Below are 18,725 nucleotides of genomic sequence, written 5' to 3' on the forward strand. Positions count from 1 at the left end.
TTTTTATCAAATTTTTAAATTTTTCCAGAATCATATTGTCACAGTCTCCGATTATGTGAATGTATGCTAGACCACTCAATACTGTCCTACAGGTCACTTAATGCGTTGTTCACATATTCCAGTCTTTTTTAGTCTTTGTGTTGTCTATACTTTTTGGATTGTTCCTATTGGTTTGTCTTAAGATTCACTGAATCTTCTGAACAGTCTAATCTGTTAATTCTATCCAGTGTATTTTTCTTTCCATAACTTAGATTCTCCATCCCATATCTCAGTCAGTTGGGTCTTTGTATGCCTGGTATTAGTCTCCTCATTGTGTTCATGTTTTCATCTCCCTTCTTGACAAAGTATACTTATAACAGTTGTTTTATCATCTTTGTTCTATCATTTCTGTCAGTTCTGGGCTGTTTCCCTGGGATTGATTGAATATTCTCCTGCTTATAGGTTTTATTTTCCTGCTTATTTGTATGTCTGGTAAAATTTTTTAAATGTTCATTTATTTTTGAGAGAGAGAGAGAGAGAGAAGGGAAGGAGGGGGTAGAGAGAATATGTGAGTGGGTGAGGGGGAGAGGGAGAGGGAGACAGAAAATCCCAAGCAGGCTCCACATTGATGGAATAATGCCGGGCTGCAACTCATGAACCATGAGATCGTGACCTGAGCCAAAATGAAGGAGTCAGACTTTTAACCAACTGAGCCACCCAGGCACCCCTGTCTGGTGGTTTTATTAAATACTGAGAAGTGTTGAATTTTGTTTTTTTGTTGTGTTTCTTTAGCGTTGGACTTTATTCAGGTATGTAGTTAACTTACTTGCATCCCAGTTAGATTCTCTTGAGATTTGTTTTTAGCTTGTTAGGATAGATCCAGAGACCCACTACTAGGAGACAGCCTTTATGAGGCCTCTCATAAAATTCTATGTGTTGCAACATCTCTGTACTCTGACTAGTGAGATGGTAAACTTCTTTTAGCCCTCTGTGAATTCTGAGGATTCTTTATCTACCAACAAGCCACCTCATGTAGTTTCACCCCATGCATGTCAAGAGCAGAAGGGACTTCATTGCTGATACCTTGATCTTTCTTTCAATATTAGCTCCTTTCTCTCTGGTATTGTGCCCCACAAACTCGTGCCACTTCACTTTCTCCACTCTAATCTCTCAAGCTCAGTAAGACCACTAGGCTTTGTTTGGGTTCCTCCAGCTGAAAATGGCCTCCAAACAATGAGCTGGTGCCATCCTAAACCTTACCTCACTTATTTTTCTCTCAGAGATCACAGTGCTGCACTATCTGCTGTCCAGTGCTGAAAAAAGTTGTTTCTTATATTGAAGCAGTTAGTCTGATGGGTAGAAACAAAAAATCGCAGTCACCTGTAGCTTGATGGCTTTTTATAGAAGGGAAGCATACACTCAGGCAGGGCGTCAAAGAATTTTGGTTACTTTGGAAAACTGCCATTATCCATGGTGTCTCCTCATTTTTACCAGTTCAGAAACACTGTTGGACTACCCAGAGCTAATTGCACTTGGACAAACAGACACCTCTTATAAACTCTGCAAGCACTAGTACATTATCCAGAATATGAAATGCAAGTATATTATAGAGAATATTATTTTATAATGACCATCTAGGGCATTTTCTTCCTGTATCAGGATACTTAGGAAGCTAGATTAATCATTATATGGTGTTTGAGCTTGGAAATCAGTGCAGCTGGCAAAATCCCTGGCACATCAAAAGAGTGCAATTAATAACTGTTAAATGAATGGAAGAGGGATACAAGAACTATTTTTTTCTGCTGAATTAGTCATCTTTATTCCATTTCAAAAAACACCCCTAGAGACTGGTTTATGTCAGGACACCCTTCTAATATCCTCCATTAGATCAAACTCTGCAAAATTTATATTCTTAGACCCTTGTTTTTCTTAACTTACAGGTTGACTATCTGGATACATTGACTTTTCTCCAGAAAGGTTCTAATACCAATAATTAAACTTCAACTTCTTAAAATATAGTCACGTTCCTGTTTTTCCTGGATTCTGAGATTAACCTTATCTTGTATGTTGGGGAGTTTCACAAATTCTCTAGTCACTTGTTTACATTCACTTGCATTATTATTGCCAATGACCCACCTCAGATGTTGCAAATTAGCAACCAATAAAAATACTCTGGTCGTCACCAATTTTAAAAATATACAAATTAAGTATTACTTTGAAACTGAGATAGTTCACATGAAGAAACATTGTGGCCAGATCCTTGAACTTTTGAAAAGTTTGAAAATCTAGCCACAGTGTAGTCAATGGAAACTGAAGAACACCTACCACTTCATATGGTGCACACACACTCCAACTGGTCTCATTCCCCACCACTCCCAATTGTGTGGTTTACTCTTATAAGTTTTGTAATGATCTGGTCATTTTAGCATTTGAGTTTGTGACTCCTCACTAAGCTCATTCAATATGTGTAGATTTTACGAGTTAAGTTCTCAGGAGATGACCTCATTCCTCTACTTCTAAGTTCTTGGGAAGCATCCTTGTAACTCCTCTGTACCTTCTTCAAATGAACATTCTTGGAAAGTTATAAAGGACAGAGATAATCAAATCTGTTAGTATTATCCATTTCACTTTTTAAAAAGAAGGAAATTAGAATTTGGAGAAAAATGACTATGTGTATGAAGGAAGTTCATTCTAATTTCCTAGGAAGAGAATCACGTTAACCAGGTTTCTGAAAATGCTTTGAGTCATCAGACAGAAGGTCACTTTTCTGAAATAAAAATAATTCTTTCCTTTCCCTATCTACTGCCAATTTTATTGCTGACCACAGTTCATTTCTTGTTTTTATACAAATATATAATAATCTTTTGACAAGTTAAGGAAGGAAGTTAGACTCTAGGATGTTTAAGCCCTTGTTTTTCTCAAAAAAGAAGTAAACATGCCTTTATAATTATATTGTGGCATTAGACATAATTCTCCTCTGGACTTCCAGGGTAGAAATTTTCAAAATGAAGAATCAAATTATGCCTCTGTATACCTGTTATGTTACCAAAGGGCAAATACTGGTAGCATGTATCCCTATCAGCTTTGGGAATAAATGTGGGTTTTTTCAGGTCTACAGAAGAAAAGAATAGATCTACAGGAAGGATAGAGATTAATGCCAGGCTCTCACAGTAAAGCTATAACCCGAGGTATGGTACTTTGGTTTTTATAACTGTTTCAGCAAAGTGATCTTACGGTTTCAGCAAAGTGCTTTCTTTTTGGCTCTTCTTGATTCAATAGAAATTAGAAGTCCCAGATTAGACTGTGACCTTCTAGCTAACGGACCAGATAGCACCCCTGGCTCTTACCCTAAATGTCAGTTGCTCCTAGTCATTGTGATAGCCCAAATAACCCTGCTATGGGTTGAATTGTGTTCTCCAAAAAGATATATTTAAGTCCTAGCCCCCAGCACCTGTGCAAGTGACTTTACTTGGAAATAGGGTCTTTGAAGATATAATCAAGTTAAGATAAGGCCATAATGGATTCCCAGTATGACTGGTGTCTTTACAAGAAGAGAAAATGTAAAGACAGACACAGGGTAGAATGCCATATGAAGACAGGCAGGGAGATTGGAACAGTGCCTTCACAAGCCAAGGGATGCCAAAGATTACCCAGGCACTAAGAAGAGAGGCATAGAAGATGTTCTCCCTCAGAGCCTCCAGTAGGAACTCACCCTGACAACACCTGATTTTGAACTTCTAAACCTCTAGAACTGTAACAGAATAAATTTGCTGTTTTAAGCTCCCCCCCCCCCGCCAAAAAAAAAAAAGGCATATTAGGGCCAAATCCCAGTTCTGTCATTTACTAGCCATGTGACTCCTCTTCAACCTCAGACTTCTTATTCATAGGATGATGAAAATAATACCAACCTGGACAGACTTTTTAGAAAATAAAACATAGTACCTAACATGTAATAAATTTTTACTGTACAGTGACTAAATAGTATAGTATTTCAACCCTGTTATGGAACCCAAGGTATGCAGCTTAAAGGAGAGATTTTCCTGCATAAGACTATCTAAATGCCTTAAGAAGGTGACAAAAAATAGAAACTCAGTGGGTTTTTTCTTCCTATTTGCAAAATGTTTACCATGGTTATACTTTCAAAAAAAAAACCTGTATCAGGATGACTCAAGTTAATTGCCAAAATACACAAAAAAACAAAACCTAGATGTTTAATAGAACCCATGCACATGAAGCCCAACCAGGTGTTTCTGGTTGTCAGCCTTCTATGTGGTCATTTAAGTACCCAGGTTCCTTTTATTTTGTGGCTCTATCCTGGGTGGGATCCTTAGAGTCCTCTCCATTCATCCCTCAAAAGGAGTAAAGAAACATAGAGATGATAAACTTACTTCCTAATTATTTAGTCCCAAGCTGACATATGTCACTTCTACTTCCTTTCCATTTTCCAAAACTTGGCTACATCTAACTGTAATAAAGGCCAGGAAATGTAATCTAACTATGCCTAGAAAGATAAGAAATGGTTTTTGGTAAATGCATAGAAGTCTGACACAAATTGATTTGAAATTGATAATAAGTATTCTATTTAAAGAAATGATCATAACATGGCCCACAGAACACTGTTACATCCTTTTTGTGTCCTTTATGGGCTCATGTGACAACCTTCTCAACTGTGTACAATTCCGAGCCAATGGTGTTCTGCTATATGAAAACAAACCTACCTGAACACTAACCTTGACCCTACTAGTACTTAAAAGGCAGAAGTCTCAGATTTTTCTAATGTGTCAACTAATGTTGTGAGAAGATTGTTATTTGGGATTGGTGTTAATATCTCAGATGAGTTTCATTTGTGGGTAGGTTAGATAGTAGTACAGAGTATTACAGAGTAGAAGAGAGAAGAGAGCATGCAGAAGTCTGTCTTATAACTAAAACTAATAAAGCTTCAGATATTGTGGCTTGATACTGCCCTACCTAAAATCTGTAAGGGAAGTAACTCATAAGTTTTTTTTCATCTTCGTGCCTCATGCAATGTCAGTGATTAAATGGGAGAAGCATTCCAGGCTGGCAGATAGCTCTACGTGGTCACTCAGGGACTCGTAGTCCTGCACACAAGTTGTTGGTCATCCCCCAGGCCTTGGCAACATTTGCATAGTCTCAGCTGAGTCTCTTGGTTCCACCTATCCAAAAGGGTAAAGAGAATATCTTAAGATATCGACAGGTAAGTGACATACATCACATTACTTCTGTTCACACTCCACCAGTGAGAAGTGTTCTCTGGCCATATCTAACAGCAAGGACATCTGGGAAATACAGTATAATGGGTAGCCATGACATCAGCAGCAGTCCTTTTACTGTGGAACAAGGCAAGAATGCATCTTAGAGGACAATAGGTAGTCTTTGCCACAGGGTCCATGCAACCAAATAGTGAGAGTGCTAATTAGAACAGAATGATATTTCAAGGCAAAAGAGAAACACAAAAGTTTCAACTTTTCATCTTAGTAAGTTATTATTTATTTAACTGACACTGATGTATAAAGACACTCACAAGATATAGTTGCATATTTTTCAAACATATACCATAATGCCTTAAAGGTTTAGATAAATAAGAGTAATTTGCCATATTATTCTCATTTTCATGACAGCATGTCAACTGTACATTTACTGTGCCTCTGTGGATTTAGTTACTGTGATGAACCCTGGGGATATAGAGATAAAGACAGCAAAGATTTAGCCCTTATTCTCAAGAAGCCCACAAGCTAATGGTAGAAACTATCCAATTTTTCTATTGTTTTTTAAGTGGTGAATCCTGTGCTCAGCACTGACCTAGAGTTATCTGCACAACTCAGCATGGGTTTAGAGAAGGTTCAAAGGGAGTGGTTGCAGAACACATAGGGCCAAATCTGGAAGCAAGAGTAGGAGTTGGCTAAGTAGACTCAAATAGGGAAGAACATTATAAGCTGAAGAAATAGTGTGGGCAAAGCTAAGAAGGTTATGCAATAGCTCAGGTGTGAAAACTGCTGGTGAGTTACCCTGGAGTCTAGGGTGCAAGTTAGGGCAGAGAGAGTTAGGCACAGGCAGGGTCATTAGGAGCCTTGCATCCTGGGCTGGTAGTGGGGGCTTTTTCTATAGTTGGTGTGGCTCCTTGACACCCAGGAAAACTGGTCATACCTTGTTTTAGAAAAACCATTATCTCCATAGAAATATAGATAGGAATCTAAGGAGTTCAAAATGCTAGAAGTAAAGTTAAGCCTTCTGATGCTTTGAAAAAAAAGATATTTTTAGACCAAATTTTTATAGGAAGGATTCCATATAGCAGAGTTTTAAGTGTTTTGAGGATCAACCCATAAAAGAAATAATACTTCTTTTTTTTTACAATATATGAAATTTATTGTCAAATTGGTTTCCATACAACACCCAGTGCTCATCCCAAAAGGTGCCCTCCTCAATACCCATCACCCACCCTCCCCTCCCTCCCACGCCCCATCAACCCTCAGTTTGTTCTCAGTTTTTAAGAGTCTCTTATGCTTTGGCTCTCTCCCACTCTAACCTCTTTTTTTTTCCTTCCCCTCCCCCATGGGTTTCTGTTAAGTTTCTCAGGATCCACATAAGAGTGAAAACATATGGTATCTGTCATTCTCTGTATGGCTTATTTCACTTAGCATCACACTCTCCAGTTCCATCCACGTTGCTACAAAGGACCATATTTTGTTCTTTCTCATTGCCGTGTAGTACTCCATGGTGTATATAAACCACAATTTCTTTATCCATTCATCAGTTGATGGACATTTAGGCTCTTTCCATAATTTGGCTATTGTTGAGAGTGCTGCTATAAACATTGGGGTACAAGCGCCCCTATGCATCAGTACTCCTGTATCCCTTGGGTAAATTCCTAGCAGTGCTATTGCTAGGTCATAGGGTAGGTCTATTTTTAATTTTCTGAGGAACCTCCACACTGTTTTCCAGAGTGGCTGCACCAATTTGCAATCCCACCAACAGTGCAGGAGTGTTCCCTTTTCTCCACATCCTCTCCAGCATCTATAGTCTCCTGATTTGTTCATTTTGGCCACTCTGACTGGCATCAGGTGATATCTGAGTGTGGTTTTGATTTGTATTTCCCTGATGAGGAGCAACGTTGAGCATCTTTTCATGTGCCTGTTGGCCATCCGGATGGCTTCTTTAGAGAAGTGTCTATTCATGTTTTCTGCCCATTTCTTCACTGGGTTATTTGTTTTTCGGGTGTGGAGTTTGGTGAGCTCTTTATAGATTTTGGATCCTAGCCCTTTGTCCGATATGTCATTTGCAAATATTTTTTCCCATTCCGTTGGTTGCCTTTTAGTTCTGTTGGTTGTTTCCTTTGCTGTGCAGAAGCTTTTTATCTTCATAAGGTACCAGTAATTCATTTTTGCTTTTAACTCCCTTGCGTTTGGGGATGTGTCGAGTAAGAGATTGCTATGGCTGAGGTCAGAGAGGTCTTTTCCTGCTTTCTCCTCTAGTGTTTTGATGGTTTCCTGTCTCACATTCAGGTCCTTTATCCATTTTGAGCTTATTTTTGTGAATGGTGTGAGAAAGTGGTCTAGTTTCAACCTTCTGCATGTTGCTGTCCAGTTCTCCCAGCACCATTTGTAAAAGAGACTGTCATTTTTCCATTGGATGTTCTTTCCTGCTTTGTCAAAGATTAGCTGGCCATACGTGTGTGGGTCTAGTTCTGGGGTTTCTATTCTATTCCATTGGTCTATGTGTCTGTTTTTGTGCCAATACCATGCTGTCCTGATGATTACAGCTTTGTAGTAGAGGCTAAAGTCTGGGATTGTGATGCCTCCTGCTTTGGTCTTCTTCTTCAAAATTCCTTTGGCTATTCGGGGCCTTTTCTGGTTCCATATGAATTTTAGGATTGCTTGTTCTAGCTTCGAGAAGAATGCTGGTGCAATTTTGATTGGGATTGCATTGAATGTGTAGATAGCTTTGGGTAGTATTGACATTTTGACAATATTTATTCTTCCAATCCATGAGCAGGGAATGTCTTTCCATTTCTTTATATCTTCTTCAACTACCTTCATAAGCTTTCTATAGTTTTCAGCATACAGATCTTTTACATCTTTGGTTAGATTTATTCCCAGGTATTTTATGCTTCTTGGTGCAATTGTGAATGGGATAAGTTTCTTTATTTGTCTTTCTGTTGCTTCATTGTTAGTGTATAAGAATGCAACTGATTTCTGTACATTGATTTTGTATCCTGCAACTTTGCTGAATTCATGTATCAGTTCTAGCAGACTTTTGGTGGAGTCTATTGGATTTTCCATGTATAATATCATGTCATCTGCAAAAAGTGAAAGCTTGACTTCATCTTTGCTAATTTTGATGCCTTTGATTTCATTTTGTTGTCTGATTGCTGATGCTAGCACTTCCAACACTATGTTAAACAAGAGCGGTGAGAGTGGGCATCCCTGTCGTGTTCCTGATCTCAGGTAAAAAGTTCTCAGTTTTTCCCCATTGAGGATGATGTTAGCTGTGGGCTTTTCATAAATGGCTTTTATGATGTTTAAGTATGTTCCTTCTATCCCGACTTTCTCAAGGGTTTTTATTAAGAAATGTTGTTGAATTTTGTCAAAGGCCTTTTCTGCATCGATTGACAGGATCGTATGGTTCTTCTCTTTTCTTTTATTAATGTGATGTATCACGTTGATTGATTTGCAAATGTTGAACCAGCCCTGCATCCCAGGAATGAATCCCACTTGATCATGGTGAATAATTCTTCTTATATGCTGTTGAATTCGATTTGCTAGTATCTTATTGAGAATTATTGCATCCATATTCATCAGGGATATTGGCCTGTTCTCTTTTTTTACTGGGTCTCTGTCTGATTTAGGAATCAAAGTAATACTGGCTTCATAGAATGAGTCTGGAAGTTTTCCTTCCCCTTCTATTTCTTGGAATAGCTTGAGAAGGATAGGTATTATTTCTGCTTTAAATGTCTGGTAGAACTCCCCTGGGAAGCCATCTGGTCCTGGACTCTTATTTGTTGGGAGATTTTTGATAACCGATTCAATTTCTTCGCTGGTTATGGGTCTGTTCAAGCTTTCTATTTCCTCCTGATTGAGTTTTGGAAGAATATGGGTGTTTAGGAATTTGTCCATTTCTTCCAGGTTGTCCAATTTGTTGGCATATAATTTTTCATAGTATTCCCTGATAATTGTTTGTATCTCTGAGGGATTGGTTGTAATAATTCCATTTTTATTCATGATTTTATCTATTTGGGTCATCTCCCTTTTCTTTTTGAGAAGCCTGGCTAGAGGTTTGTCAATTTTGTTTATTTTTTCAAAAAACCAACTCTTGGTTTCATTGATTTATTTTTTTAGATTCTATATTGTTTATTACTGCTCTGATCTTTATTATTTTCTTCTGCTGCTGGGTTTAGGCTGCCTTTGCTGTTCTGCTTCTATTTCCTTTAGGTGTACTGTTAGATTTTGTATTGGGATTTTTCTTGTTTCTTGAGATAGGCCTGGATTGCAATGTATTTTCCTCTCAGGACTACCTTCACTGCATCCCAAAGCATTTGGATTGTTGTATTTTCATTTTTGTTTGTTTCCATATATTTTTTGATTTCTTCTCTAATTGCCTGGTTGACCCACTCTTTCTTTAGTAGGGTGTTCCTTAACCTCCATGCTTTTGGAGGTTTTCCAGACTTTTTCCTGTGGTTGATTTCAAGCTTCATAGCATTGTGGTCTGAAAGTATGCATGGTATGATTTCAATTCTTGTATACTTATGAAGGGCTCTTTTGTGACCTAGTATATGATCTATCTTGGAGAATGTTCCATGTGCACTTGAGAAGAAAGTATATTCTGTTGCTTTGGGATGCAGAGTTCTAAATATATGTGTCAAGTCCCTCTGATCCAATGTATCATTCAGGGCCCTTGTTTCTTTATTGACCGTGTGTCAAGATGATCTATCCATTTCTGTAAGTGGAGTGTTAAAGTCCCCTGCAATTGCCACATTATTATCAATAAGGTTGCTTATATTTATGAGTAATTGTTTTATATACTTGGGGGCTCCCGTATTTGGCGCACATTTATAACTGTTAGCTCTTCCTGATGGATAGACCCTGTAATTAATATAGAATGCCCTTCTTCATCTCTTGTTAATTTAATTTAAAGTCTTTAATTTAAAGTCTAGTTTGTCTGATATAAGTATGGCTACCCCAACTTTCTTTTGGCTTCCAGTAGCATGATAAATAGTTCTCCATCCCCTCACTCTCAATCTAAAGGTGTCCTCAGGTCTAAAATGAGTCTCTTGTAGACAGCAAATAGATGGGTCTTGTTTTTTTTTTATCCATTCTGATATGCTGTGTCTTTTGGTTGGTGCATTTAGTCCATTTACATGCAGTGTTATTATAGAAAGATACGGGTTTAGAGTCATTGTGATGTCCGTAGGTTTCATGCTTGTAGCGATGTCGCTGGTACTTTGTCTCACAAGATTCCCCTTAGGATCTCTTGTAGGGCTGGTTTAGTGGTGACGAATTCCTTCAGTTTTTGTTTGTTTGCGAAGACCTTTATCTCTCCTTCTATTCTAAATGACAGACTTGCTGGAGAAAGGATTCTCGGCTGCATATTTTTTCTGTTCATCACATTGAAGATCTCCTGCCATTCCTTTCTGGCCTGCCAAATTTCAGTAGAGAGATCAGTCATGAGTCTTATAGGTCTCCCTTTATATGTTAGAGCACGTTTATCTCTAGCTGTTTTCAGAATTTTCTCTTTATCCTTGTATTTTGCCAGTTTGACTATGATATGTCATGCAGAAGATCGATTCAAGTTACGTCTGAAGGCAGTTCTCTGTGCCTCTTGGATTTCAATGCCTTTTTCCTTCCCCAGTTCAGGGAAGTTCTCAGCTATTATTTCTTCAAGTACACCTTCAGCATCTTTCCCTCTCTCTTCCTCCTCTGGGATACCAATTATGCATACATTATTTCTTTTTAGTGTATCACTTAGTTCTCTAATTTTCCCCTCATACTCCTGGATTTTTTTATCTCTCTTTTTCTCAGCTTCCTCTTTTTCCATAATTTTATCTTCTAGTTCACCTATTCTCTCCTCTGCCTCTTCAATCCGAGCCGTGGTCATTTCCATTTTATTTTGCATGTCGTTTAAAGCGTTTTTCAGCTCCTCGTGACTGTTCCTTAGTCCCTTGATCTCTGTAGCAAGAGATTCTCTGCTGTCCTCTATACTGTTTTCAAGCCCAGCGATTAATTTTATGACTATTTTTCGAAATTCACTTTCTGTTATATTATTTAAATCCTTTTTGATCAGTTCATTAGCTGTTGTTATTTCCTGGAGATTCTTTTGAGGGGAATTCTTCTGTTTGGTCATTTTGGATAGTCCCTCGAGTGGTGAGGACCTGCAGGGCACTTCCCCTGTGCTGTGGTGTATAACTGGAGTTGGTGGGCGGGGCCGCAGTCAGCCCTGATGTCTGCCCCCAGCCCACCGCTGGGGCCGCAGTCAGACTGGTGTGTGCCTTCTCTTCCCCTCTCCTAGGGCGGGATTCACTGTGGGGTGGCGTGGCCCATCTGGGCTACTTGCACACTGCCAGGCTTGTGGTGCTGGGGATCTGGCGTATTAGCTGGGGTGGGTAGGCAAGGTGCACAGGGCAGGAGGGGCAGGCTTAGCTCGCTTCTCCTTAGGTGATCCACTTCAGGAGGGGCCCTGTGGCAACGGGAGGCAGTCAGACCCGCTGCTGGAGGGGTGGCTCCGCAGAAGCACAGAGTTGGGTGTTTGAGTGGAGCAAGCAAGTTCCCCGGCAGGAACTGGTTCCCTTTGGGATTTTGGCTGGGGGATGGGCGGGGGAGATGGCGCTGGCTAGCGCCTTTGTTCCCTGCCAAACTGAGCTCTGTCATCCTGGGGCTCAGCAACTCTCCCTCCCTTTGTCCTCCAGCATTCCCGCTTTCCGAACAGAGCTGTTAACTTATGACCTCCCAGATGCTAAGTCCCGCTTGCTGTCAGAACACACTCCATCTGGCCCCTGCGCTTTTGCAAGCCAGACTCGGGGGCTCTACTTGGTGGGCGTGCAGCCCCTCTGCCCCGGCTCCCTCCTGCCAGTCCATGCAGCGCGCACCGCCTCTCCGCCCTTCCTACCCTCTTCCGTGGGCCTCTCATCTGTGCTTGGCTCCAGAGACTCCATTCTGCTAGTCTTCTGGTGGTTTTCTGGGTTATTTAGGCAGGTGTAGGTGGAATCTAAGTGATCAGCAGGACGCGCGGTGAACCCAGCGTCCTCCTATGCTGCCATCTTCCGAGGATCCTCCAAGAATACTTCTTAATCAAACATATAGTACTGAGTGCTATAGTAATATAAGACAAAAGAGATATATTAACAACAAGCCAGCTTCAAAGGAGACAAAGAGGAAAATGTGAACTCTGATGTAAGGCAGCATATAACTGTACACAATCAAAGTACATTGGGCTCCCAGGGCTTTGAGTATTTAGACAAAGCGATTTAAATCATGGAATAGTAAGGATATGGGATTTAAAAAAAGAGGGGGAGGTTATGAAATTGAAGCTTTTCCTTGAAGGAGACAACCTAATATTCTTATAACGTAGTTCATGGTAAGAAGTTCTTCCTCAGATGCAGATTCCTCAAACGCAGAAGCAGATTCTTCCCCAGATTCATTTTCACACAAAAACACAAAAGATTGGCAATTGTGCAAGCAACTAAATTCTTCTAATCCTCCCAAGTTCTAGAATGGAAGGGAGGAGAGGATTATTAGCCACAAAAGGGAATTCCTTGTTAGAGTTTCTCTCTCCTCCATGCAGAGTTCAGCACATACTGGTGGGAAGAAAGGTGGTGGAATATTTCTGACAGCCACTGGTTTGTCTTAGAAGTCAGTTCCTCTAGGTGAGAACCACAGATGCGTTGGTAGGTTTTGGTGAGAGTAGCAATAGCCAGGAAGACAGATTGGATATGTATCCTGTGGCCTTAGGCTTTTCAGAATGGTCCCCCATCAAGCCTCTCTGAGGCCACAGAATACAGTCCTGACTTTTAATGAAGAATAACCACATATTCAAGGACTGGCTGCTTTTTCTCTTCAAGACCAGGGGACACTCCGGAGACAAAAAAAGAGATAAAGTCTTTAGCCAGTGCCATTTGCTCGAGAGTCCAGAGGACCTAATAAAAGAATTGTCCCAGGGAGCCGATGCAAAGACAAGATAATTTGGTAAGGCAGAACAAGTGTAGAGAAAATAGTTAACATAACAGGCCTGCTTTAGAAAATCCTGCTCACCAGCTTGGCTCTTGGCCCTTGCCTCTGTAATTCTTAAGTACACAGCAAGGCGAGAGAGAGATCTATCAATTCTGTGCCCTGGGTGTCTCTGTAATATCCTTAGTTGCATTCATCCTCAAAGTTTGAGTGTGTGTGTGTGTGTGTGTGTGTCTCCTATCATTTAGCTTATGACTTACAAGGCAGCAAGATTATGTCTTGATTATTTTTCTTTCCTCTCTGTCATTGTATAATGCTCAATAATTGATTTTGGCAGATAATTTTTAACTGAATTGAGTAGAAAGTTACTTTGGTTGAATGAGGATAACCTCCAGATTTCCCTGGGTGGAAAGGCCAGCTACCCCACACCTCGTTGAAAAAGGTTCTTAGAATTTGCACACTTTTTCCTTTAATGTGACAACCAAGAAATAGTTTGGAGAAAAAGGGTAAAAGAGCTTCTTTCAGTAAAACAGCAAAATACATTTTACATAGCTATTGTGGTGAGGACGATTTGGCAGACAAGAAATCCCTGCCAGTCAAATCCATGTGAACTGCTAAGTTTTATTTTTGCTTTTATGCCCCTACCTGCTCCTCACTTTTAAAAATAAATACTCTTATCAATAAGAGAGATGCTGGTAACCTAGTTTTCTGTATTCTTGTATACCAGGAGCTTTGTCATTCTAATAAGTCTGTTCTGCCTCAACTTGGAAATCAGCTTAATATAATTCTAAATGAAATAGCTAATTTTTCATTATGTTTGACACAAACTTAGTAATTCTCAGAAGTGGTCCTTGTTAAATGGGGGCTAGCAGAAATTCTGATATTCAAGGATGCTTACACAAACAACTGTCATTCTCTGCAATGACTTCATTATTCAGTGACAGTTAACAGCATTGTTTTATTCAAAAACGTCTTTGTCTTTCTCTGCTTGTTCCAGCAACAGTTTTCCTGGAATTTTGGAAAAGAAGGCGAGCAGTAATTGCTTATGACTGGGATTTGATAGACTGGGAAGAAGAGGAGGTTTGTATTATTTACCTCAGAATTTTTCAAAAAGCCAATCAACAAACACACAGTCCCCCTGAGTATATCACTCTATGCTGACAGAAGTTAGGTTTCTTCACAAAGCATTTCAATACCTGTCTTTGCAAAAAACTTCGGGTAGTATAAAAACTAGCAGAATTTAAAAGAAAGAAGACATGGTGCCTGGATGCCTCAGTTGGTTAACCATCTGACTCTTAGTTTTGGCTCAGGTCATGATCTCACAGTTTGTGAGTTCAAGCCCTGCATTGGGCTCCAAGCGGACAGCATGGAGCCTGCTTGGGATTCTTTCTCTCTTCCTCTCTCTCTCTCTCTCTGCCCCTCCCCCTTCACTTTCAAAATAAATAAATAAACTTAAAGAAAGAAAGAAAACATTTTGATTGCAAAGCATCACTTGTAGGTAGAGACATCAGAATAATTAGTAGTAAGATTTGTTTAGTTTTCTTAAACAGTATCCATTTTCTTTACTTCAGCAGAGAGTATTAGTTTTACAACTCTAGGTACATGGAAGCAACCCTCATAAGCGAACTCCAAGGAAATGTTTCTTTGAGCTCTCCAGAGCCCTGAACAGTGCCCAGAGCTGCACAGACTCAGAAGTATTACCTCAAGTCGGTGAACACTGAGCAGAAACCACTCCTCAAGAGGCCTCATGGGTAGAAGTGGCTAAATGCCTCTTATTCTAGCCTGTCATGCTCAGATAGCGTGCAGAAAATCCCCAGCTTGCTACATGACTTCTTCATGGATAACCCAGGGTAACCATTTGCTGGGGCTGCCATAACAAAGTACCACATACTGAGTGGCTTAAACAACAGAAATTTAGGTGCTCACATTTCTGGAAGCTAGAAGTCTGAGTTCAAAGCATTGGCAGAGTTGATTTCTTCTGAGGGCTGTGGGGGAAGGATCTGTTGCAAGCTCCTCTCCTTGGCTTGTAGATGGCCATGTACTCCCTATGTCTTCACATAGTCCTCTCTCTGTGCATGTCTGTGTCTAAAATTTTTTTTTATAAAGAACCAGTCCTATTGGATTAGGGGGCCACTCTTCACTTGACCTTAATTACCTCCGTAAGAACTCTGTCCAAATACAGTCACAATCGGAGGTATTGCAAGTTATGGCTTCAACAAATGAATTTGCAGGGATTGGGACCGGAGACACAATTTAGCCCATAAAACCCAGAGACACAGGTCTGGCTCAGTGATTGGCCTCAGCCTCTGGATAATTAACTCAGTGACTCTTAGATGACACAGCCTTATAAACTCAGAGTTTCCCAAAGAAGCAGAAGATTCTAGGTCTGTTCTGTTTATATCCTCAAGTGTAACTGCCTAAAATAAGTAAAAGAAGGCAGAACCTATTTATCATTGTATCTCCCCCTGTCCTTCCCCATTACCTGCCCCTGAGTGAAGGCCAGCCTTGGGCTTATTCTGCAGCAGGAGCAAGGCTGCCCTTCCTCCTACACAGGCAGGCTACTGCCAAACTCTGCCCAGTATCCATAACCACTCTTCTGTCAGCTCCTTCGTCACTTTCTGTCTCTCCCTCCATCGGAGTCTTGAGCATTTCTTTCTGGATTAACTCAATCTCTATTTTATCAGACTTGCCGCTCATTTTCCCTCCTCTTGCAAGACATTCAAATAGAACAGGTACTTAATTAATGGAACCACTTGAGGATACCCTCTTGCTGATTTCCGGTTTCTAATCCCATAATTGCTTTTTAGTCAGAAGCTTTTCACATTAGATGGGTCTCAACTAAATAAAACAAAGCCTCAGCTTGATTTCGAATTAGAGTTGCCTTGATTTTAGCTGGATTTGAAAGATGTTTACCTGCTATTCAATACCAATTAATACATTTAAAATCTACTGATTAAAGGTGAATGACTCTTATAGGAGCTTATTAAAAGATAGATTCACCATGTTTTGGGCTGCCTCAATTGAAAAAAAAATTTTTAGGTAATCTCTATACCCAATGTGGGGCTCAAACTTACAACACTGAGTTCAAGAGTTGCATGATCCACCAGCTGAGACAGCCAGGAGCCCCCCCCCCACCAAAAAAATGTTTTTGTAATTGTAGGAGGAAACTAAAAATTATATTGCCATTATAACTCACAACATGGATTGTGGACACTTTGGTGTTAAGAAATTTTCTTTGTCCTGTGTCTGTCTCATTCCCTGGTAATAAAAGTAAAAGCTTAATAGTTATTTCATACTACTAGGGACAAAGAGAAGTGGTCCCTTTTCTCATTCTGTTTGTTTCTTCTAGCACAGCTTAATATGATAACAGAGGCACTTAACTATTAGTCTAAATTATACTGCCTTGAGGAACCTGGGTAGCTCAGTCAGTTAAGCTTCCAGCTCTTAATCTTGGCTCAGGTCCTGATCTCATGGTTCATGAGATTGAGCCCCCATGGAGCCTGCTTGGGATTCTCTCTCTTCCTCTCTCTCTGCCCCTCCCCTACTCACATGCACACTGTCTCTCTCAAATAAACTTAAAAAAAATAAAATAAATTACACTGCCTTGATGATAATAAGTCTAGATCACCATCCTTTAGATTTTCTTCAGGTGGCCAATTTCCAAACATTTAAACCTGGGTCTCTGAGCTCACCTCACTGATTGACTGATTAGTGTAGTAGCTGTTGATTCAGTTTTACAGTAGAATAAAAAAGTTTTTTATTGTGTGCATATCTCTCCATTGCATAAAAATATGTCTGTTTGTTCTTTAGGAAGAAATACGGCCCCAGTTTGAAGCCAAGTACTCCAAGAAAGAGCGGATGAATCCCATTTCGGGAAAGCCAGAACCCTATCAGGCATTTGCAGATAAATGCAGCCGACTTATCGTTTCTGCATCTGGGATATTTTTTATGGTTCGAAATTTTTCTACAAAACTCTTTGTTTCATAAAGTACAAACCTATAGCGTGGTAACAACAATAATCATAGCAGGCCTTTGCATAATTCCACAAAACATTTTTACACATTCTTGCTGTGTAATACAGTGACTCCGTGAGGTAGTCGGAGATGGTACTGCTGTCCCCAAGTCACAGATGGAGCAACTGAGACTCCAGAAGGTGAAGGGCTTGTTCGGAGTCAGGCAGTAAATAACTCAGAGCTCCAGTTCTTTCTGCTCCCCTCCCTATTCCATGCCGAAAGGAAGTAAATTTGAGATAGGACCTGCAGCAGTGTTGGTCAGGCTTTTTGCTTGTCATTCCTGCGTAAGAAATACATTATCTGTCATGACCCAGTATATTCTGTGCCAGTAGATGTATAGAACTAGAGTAACTGAAACAATGCTCACCTTTGCAATATGCAGTGAACACTGATTTTTCGTTTGTTTTACTATGGTCTTTTTTAAAAATACCAGCTATAACCCCCTAAAATTGATTTCCAGATTCACTAATGGTTCTGTCAATTTGAGAAACACTAACTTGAACCTGCATTGTTGACTTTTCCTAAAAAGAAGTCATTCAGTAATCAGCTTCGACCCTGTTAATTACTGAAAACTTACTCGTATTTTCCGAAATGTCATTTTAGAACAGTAAGGGGTTATTAGGATTCTCCTCTCCTCTTTTCAAATAGTAAGTGTGTAAATAAGTATCATAGATCTTTATATCAGGAAGAACAAGATGACAGCAAATCTAGACACTTGACCCCCTTTTAGCCGGAAATAAATTGGGAAGATGAAAGGGTAGGCAGCATGCCCAGGAATCTCTTGGCTCAGACCAAGATTCAGATCCATATCTTTCTACAGACACTGCTCTGTAAGCAGTTGTGCCTGCCTTGCCTTCCATAAGCAAAGTCATATTTACCGTCTTGTTTTTTAAGTTTCTTATAAGATCTATAGATGTAGAGTAAGGACTCAGACCTGACTTCTGACTGACTGAGTCCAACAAGCTCTCCATTCCACCACATTGCCACCCTTGTCTGAAAGTCAATGTAGATTTCACCTATCTTCCCATCCATAGCTCGAGGATTAAGATGTGGGCAGTTGTTGTTGTATTTTGACCAGTTGCAGCTAGGGTTCATGCCCAACCTTTTAGAGCATGTCACCTATAGGAAGCCAAAATAAGTTTTAGTAAAACAGAGGAATGCTTTTATAAAGAAAGCAGTCTGTAACTCAGCAACGTCCATCCTGAGGCCCAGCTTAAAGTTTTAATAACTAAGTAGGTTAAGGCCTTTAATATATTGAATCACCTAATGAAAGACAAAAAACCTTTTGGAATCTCAGATTCCCAGTAGATAGAAGACATGTCATATTCTTCTCAAATACAATGAAATCTTCAGAGAAAGATTCCTCATTTCAGTGTTTATAAATGATTAATAAAAGATTATGTACCTATCACGTAGTTGGTGTATTCAGCAACAAATAGCTGAACACTTACTGTGCACCTGTAATTAAGTTAAGGTGCCATGGAAACCGTGGTATGCAAAACAGATGCCATACCTGCCCTAATGGAACTTACAATGGTTTCCGCCCCCCCCCCCCACC

The 18,725-nt window shown here is 39.9% G+C and overlaps 1 protein-coding gene across 5 annotated transcripts in view; it reads left to right on the top strand.

Moving 5' to 3' along the window:
- Positions 1-18,725, top strand: part of ANO4 (anoctamin 4) — a 422,446-nt gene that overhangs the window by 349,764 nt on the left and 53,957 nt on the right. For all 5 annotated transcript variants that reach the window (XM_043562306.1, XM_043562307.1, XM_043562308.1 and 2 more), the window contains 2 exons: positions 14,152-14,234; positions 16,965-17,105. In XM_043562306.1, the coding sequence (XP_043418241.1) occupies positions 14,152-14,234; positions 16,965-17,105 (224 nt within the window). The remainder of the gene's footprint in view (positions 1-14,151; positions 14,235-16,964; positions 17,106-18,725) is intronic.

This window comes from Prionailurus bengalensis, chromosome B4 (assembly GCF_016509475.1).
Source record: "Prionailurus bengalensis isolate Pbe53 chromosome B4, Fcat_Pben_1.1_paternal_pri, whole genome shotgun sequence".
Taxonomy (NCBI): Eukaryota; Metazoa; Chordata; class Mammalia; order Carnivora; family Felidae; genus Prionailurus; species Prionailurus bengalensis.